At 33.7% G+C, this 5949-nt stretch overlaps 1 protein-coding gene across 1 annotated transcript; it reads left to right on the top strand.

The window, feature by feature from the left end:
• Positions 1 to 744: 744 nt before the first annotated feature.
• LOC146930541 (3-ketoacyl-CoA synthase 3-like) lies at positions 745 to 2390 on the top strand. Its single transcript, XM_085702033.1, has one exon. The coding sequence runs from the start codon at positions 792 to 794 to the stop codon at positions 2184 to 2186; it is 1395 nt and encodes a 464-aa protein (XP_085558159.1). The 5' UTR covers positions 745 to 791; the 3' UTR covers positions 2187 to 2390.
• The last annotated feature ends 3559 nt before the right edge of the window (positions 2391 to 5949 follow it).

Raw genomic sequence — 5949 nt, forward strand, 5'->3', positions numbered from 1 at the left:
CATAATCGCAACATTTTGAAAAGATAAGGGGTCAAAAGACATATTTCCCTTATGTTAGGGGGTTAAAAGAGCATATTTCCCTATACATGGGGGGCCAAAATTGTAGTTTTCATACTTAGGGGGCCAAAATCGCAACTTTTTGAAAGTTAAGGGGGGAAAAGTGCACTTTAGCCTAAGATAAATGATAGAAACACTTATTTTCTAACACTTTTTTTAACACTATCTTTTGGATAAAATTCATGTGGGTCTCACCACTTTATATGAGATTCATTTCTAAAGTGTGGTACCCATATGAATTTCATCTAATGTTTAGAAAGCTGGTTAGAAATAGAGTGTCCATAGCACTCAATGTGTTAATAAACACAAATTATTGATAAATTGTTAGTTGACTTTGCTTTTGAATAAACGGTTGTGACTTGTGGAGGTCATTACTTTAAGGTGTTTAGCTATTTGTTTGCCGATTATATGGTTATGAGAGTGGTTATCCTCTCAAATTATTTATGATGCTATCACTATCAATCAATTCATGGGTGATCAAGGTACAGTGAAAATGTTATAACTTGTACTTAACTTTATAGTTTATATTGTTTAAGAGTCCAACAGCTTTGTATTGTTGGGGGTTGAGATATTGACATGTTTTGAGTCTTATGAATACATTCACATGCCCAAAAACTCTTCCACTCACACACTCAACTCTCCTCTCTCTTTATAAATGACTTCTCTACCTTGAACTTTCCCAAAATTGTCTAAGCCTCTCGTGATTTAACTTTACCTCTCTTTCTCCCTCCCAAATGGAGTTCCTCTCTTTAATTTATGTACTTCCAGCATTGTACCTATGTTTCCTTATCTGGAAACTATTCGATCAAAAGAGGGACCAAGAGTGTTACATATTAGATTACCAATGTTACAAGCCAACACAAGATAGAATGCTAGGGACTGAGTTCTGTGGCAAAGTAATCAGAAGAACAGAAAATTTGGGTATAGATGAATACAAATTTCTCCTCAAAGCCATTGTAAGTTGTGGCATTGGCGAACAAACTTACGCCCCAAGAAACGTCTTTGAAGGCCGCGAAGGATCCCCAACACTGAACGACGGGATCTCAGAGATGCAAGAATTTTTTGACGACAGCATTGCAAAACTTCTATCAAGGTCAGCGATTTCCCCTTCCGAAATTGATGTTCTTGTCGTCAACATCTCAATGCTCTCCGTTCTTCCTTCTTTATCGTCGCGAATCATTAATCGTTACAAAATGAGACATGACATAAAAGTGTACAATCTCACCGCTATGGGTTGCAGTGCTAGTCTTATATCATTAGATATTGTTAAAAACATTTTCAAATCACAGAGAAACAAGTTAGCACTTTTGGTCACATCAGAGTCTCTCTGTCCAAATTGGTATACTGGCAATGATAAATCAATGATCCTAGCCAACTGTCTTTTCCGTTCTGGAGGTTGCGCGGTTCTTTTGACAAACAAAAGATCCTTAAAGAACAGAAGTATACTTAAATTGAAGTGTTTAGTACGAACGCACCATGGCGCCAGAGATGACTCTTACACTTGCTGCACTCAAAAGGAAGATGAGCAGGGTAGGCTTGGTGTTCACTTAGGGAAAACTCTTCCAAAAGCAGCAACAAAAGCTTTTGTTGATAATTTAAGGGTAATTTCACCCAAAATATTGCCAACAAAGGAAATACTTAGGTTTCTTGTTGTGACACTTTTTAAGAAACTTAAGAAAACTAGTGGAGGAACAATTACTAAAAAATCACCATTGAATTTCAAAACTGGTGTTGATCATTTTTGTCTCCACACAGGAGGAAAAGCAGTGATTGATGGAATTGGAATGAGTTTAGATCTAAGTGAATATGATCTTGAGCCAGCAAGGATGACACTACATCGTTTTGGTAACACTTCTGCTAGTAGCTTGTGGTATGTGTTAGGGTACATGGAAGCAAAAAAGAGGCTAAAAAAAGGTGATAGAGTTTTTATGATAAGCTTTGGTGCTGGATTCAAATGCAATAGTTGCTTATGGGAAGTGATGAAAGATGTTGAAGATGCAAATGTTTGGGAAGATTGTATTGATAATTATCCACCAAAGTCTTTGGTCAATCCTTTCATGGAGAAGTATGGTTGGGTCAATGAAGTTGAGGATCCTAACAATTATGAACTTCCTGATTTTCTTAAGTGAGGCTGTGAGGGTAATTAATATCATTCATTATTGTGGAATGAAATAGCAAAAATAAGAAGGAAAAAAAAAATTGAAGGGATATTTTAATTATTTTTTAGATTTCTTGACAGGGATCAAGGTTGTTTTTGCATTACTTTCATTTATCTACTAGTAATATACGCTTGTAATTATTCGTTGAATATATAATATTCATTGCCTGATAAAGAGTTTGTCTACTTGTCCAATAAATCTGTAGCTGCAAAGACTTTGATATGTATAGGTCTAGTTTTCGAGACTCTAGTTTTCTTCACATTGAGGTGAGTTAGTCTAATCACTAAATTACTTCACAAAAAGGGTTTGTCTACTTTTTGTCCATTTATAATTTGTTTCTATATTTTGTCAACAAAATTTGTTTTTAAAGAGATTAATTAAAATAGAATGGTACTGTAAAACAATTTTACACTATCAATCAATTAAAATTCTCCAATTAGATACATGATCTTAAGTGTTTAAAAAAAAGAAAAATCAAATACAATCTTTTCTAATAAATGCCTTCTACCCATGTTTCTTAATTTGGGCATTTGATTTAACTGTTTTCAATCTGCATTATATGATATATGATACTACATCCTTTCACCCTTTCAAACCTAGTTTTCATATAGGATGAAGGAGACGGTGATGATTTGAAGAAAAAAGAAAATTCTGAGCATCTCTATCGCCTCCTACACCACCCACCCCATTACATCCATCTCTGCAAGACTGGTCTCTACATACTGCATAAGGTAAAACTTTCTCTGTTTCAATGATTTTGCTTAGAAAACAGGAGTTATCTATGAAAAAAAAAAATCTGAATGAACACTCTAAGAATTATTAACCGGTAGATTTATGCAATGCTCCAAATTTCTATATGGAAAATTAATTTTCTTTTTACATTGTTTTTTATATTGCTCTTATTTATGCAATGGCTGCAATGAATAGTATGAGAATTGTTTGTCAAAATAGTAGTAGTAGTAGTAGGCATTACATCAGTAGTAGGTCTGATATTGTGAGCAATCAATATTCAAACTCTAATTGTTGAAGCTTCTAGTTTGATGGACTAATAGCCAATAATTGTTTTATTTACTGTTACTACTTATAATAACCTAGTTAATTTTGATGATAAATTGTCTTCATATTCTAATTGCAGACCTTTGTTCAAGTCTGACCCCTCTCAAGTCTTTTAGAGTTGCAAATCTCATCAAGTTACTTTTTGGTTTTTAGAACCATCATGAAATCCATTAACATAGCACAAAACACATGAATGTCATTGAAGCGGTTATGAATGTTGGAGATCTGAAGTCAATTTGTTTGGATGCATTTGCTTAAGAGGTTTTTGGTCTTGCAATGGATTGATATACACTGGTTAAGATTTCAAAAGTGTCATGTTTGGATCATTTGTAGCTAACTAACTAGCTTAATGTTTTGATTTTTACTTCATTTTATTCTTCCGTAGTTATGAACTTGTGACAACGCATAATTTGAATTTTGAATGAAACATTTTTTAGTTGAAGAAAATTCTTGTATATGAAAAAAAAAAAATGTTGTGGGAGGAAAATTCTCCTTTTGTACCCCATATGTTCACAAACGGCATGAAAACTCTGTATTGATAAGATAAAAAAGAAATTTACGATCGAAATCCAAATTATTAAAATTCATTCTCAAGTGAACCAGGGACTTAAACAAAAAAAAACATATTGTAGGGGTGCGTTTGTTTCAAGTTATCTTCGTAGATTCCCGGGAATAAAACGATAGGAATACAGATGCCTATGTTTGTTACAAGTTTACTAAATTTTATTCCCGGGAATAAAACGTTCCTGGGAATAGAAAAATTTTCCCAAAGAAAAGGGTGGGAATAAAGTTCCCATGGAGATGGGAATAAATTCATGAGTAATTTCCTATTATAATTCCTATTTTTATGGTTCCCAGGAATATTACAATGTTAAACAAACATCTTTTTTCTAAATACCTTGGAATAATATTCCCATCTTTATGTTCCAAGGAATATTATTCCTAGGAATAAATTTAGTAAACTTGAAACAAACACACCCTAGGTACATGGTTTCTTTTATAATTATGTGATGTATATAATTATTAAAAAACATATTTTTTTTTTAAGTAAATTATTGGTTGGGAGCTCACACATTTTAAATGTGTAGAAGTTGGGTTTTTGGGATTCGGAACACCGGCTTCTACATATATTATGCAATGTTCCTACCAATTGAGCGATTTTGCATCTCATCTTTTTGCCCCCTTTCTAGTTATATGGACCTTCCTGTGTTTAATTACACTTTTGCCCCCTATCTTTTTGTCAATTGTGCGATTTTGCACCCCCTCTTCTTTTTTTAGCGACTTTGCACCCCATCTTTTGCCCTATTTCCCCTCTTTTAATGATGATTTTGAACAAAACGCAATTGGCAAAAGATGAGGTGCAAAATCGCACAATTAACAAAAGATAGGGGGAAGTGCAATTAAGCCATTAATTTTTACCACATTATTTTTTGTTTCTACTAGTATTTGAAGAATGAATTTGAATATATTGACATATTATATTACTTCGGAGCAAATTCATAATATAAAGAGTTACGAAAATATTTATACTTTAAATAAGTCAAGCTAATGGAAATAAACAATTGATATTATCATTCAAAAACTAGTTTTTATATGTGTGAAAGAACATCTCATTTTAAATTTGAAAGTCAGTCGATGACTCAGCTAATAGCTCTCAATAGTATTTTCTTTTTCTTCAAACAATTTTGCCAAAGAAAGAACTTTGTGCCTCGGTTTTGAGTTTTTTAATTTCTCTAAAGAGTTATTACTGATAAAGAATTTTGAGATCTAATAAGCTAAAACAAATATAAGTAAGACTTAAAGCAAAGAGATATACGTAAAATGGAGGTGCAATAAGTTAATTGATTAAGTGTGTGTGTCTAAAATGTTTTGTGAAAAAAGAGTGTCTAGAATGAAATGACAAATGGTATTTTTAGACAAAGATATCGAGTACACAATCTTATAGGCATGATCGTGGCCTACAAAGACTAAACTGACTCGCGTTATTTGTCTAAACTCACGTCGCGTGTAACCTATGTGAATGTGATTGTTGTCATGTATATGTGACGCCCCATGTTGAGACTGAACAAATAGAAGAAACTGCAAATGACACAACTAACCAATCTATAGCTCAGAGTAAACTGAAGAGAAACGTCAGACCACCTGGTTGGCTAGATATCTATGATACTAGAAATGAATATGAGAGTGAGGAGGATCTTCACAATCTAGTCATGCTTGGATCTATTGAAGATCCTGTTGAATATGAAGAAGCAGCTAAGTATGACATCTGGAAGATTGCCATGGATGATGAAATCAAAGCCATAGAAAGGAACAATACTTGGGCTCTAACTACTCTGCCTAATGGAGCCAAAAGTATTGGTGTCAAATGGATCTACGACCAAATATAATGAAGATGGGAAAGTTGAAAAATACAAAGCAAAGGCTTGTTGCTAAGGGTTATACACAAAAAGTATGGGGTTGACTACAATGAGGTCTTTGCACCTGTTGCGAGATGGGATACTATTAGGAGTATTTTGGCCATAGCTGTAATAAAAGGGTGGAAAGTGTTTCAGTTAGATGTTAAAAGCGCTTTCCTACATGGTGAATTATGTGAAGAAGTTTACATTGACCAGCCACCAGGTTATGTAACTAAGGGAGAAGAAGGAAAGGTGTACAGACTTTACAAAGCCTTGTATGG

The sequence above is a fragment of the Medicago sativa genome, chromosome 4, assembly GCF_051527215.1.
Source record: "Medicago sativa cultivar Bolivia chromosome 4, Bolivia_mono, whole genome shotgun sequence".
Lineage (NCBI taxonomy): Eukaryota > Viridiplantae > Streptophyta > Magnoliopsida > Fabales > Fabaceae > Medicago > Medicago sativa.

Bases quoted from the DNA above. Each gene is read 5' to 3' on its own strand.
- LOC146930541 (XM_085702033.1), top strand. From the start codon at position 792: ATGGAGTTCCTCTCTTTAATTTATGTACTTCCAGCATTGTACCTATGT.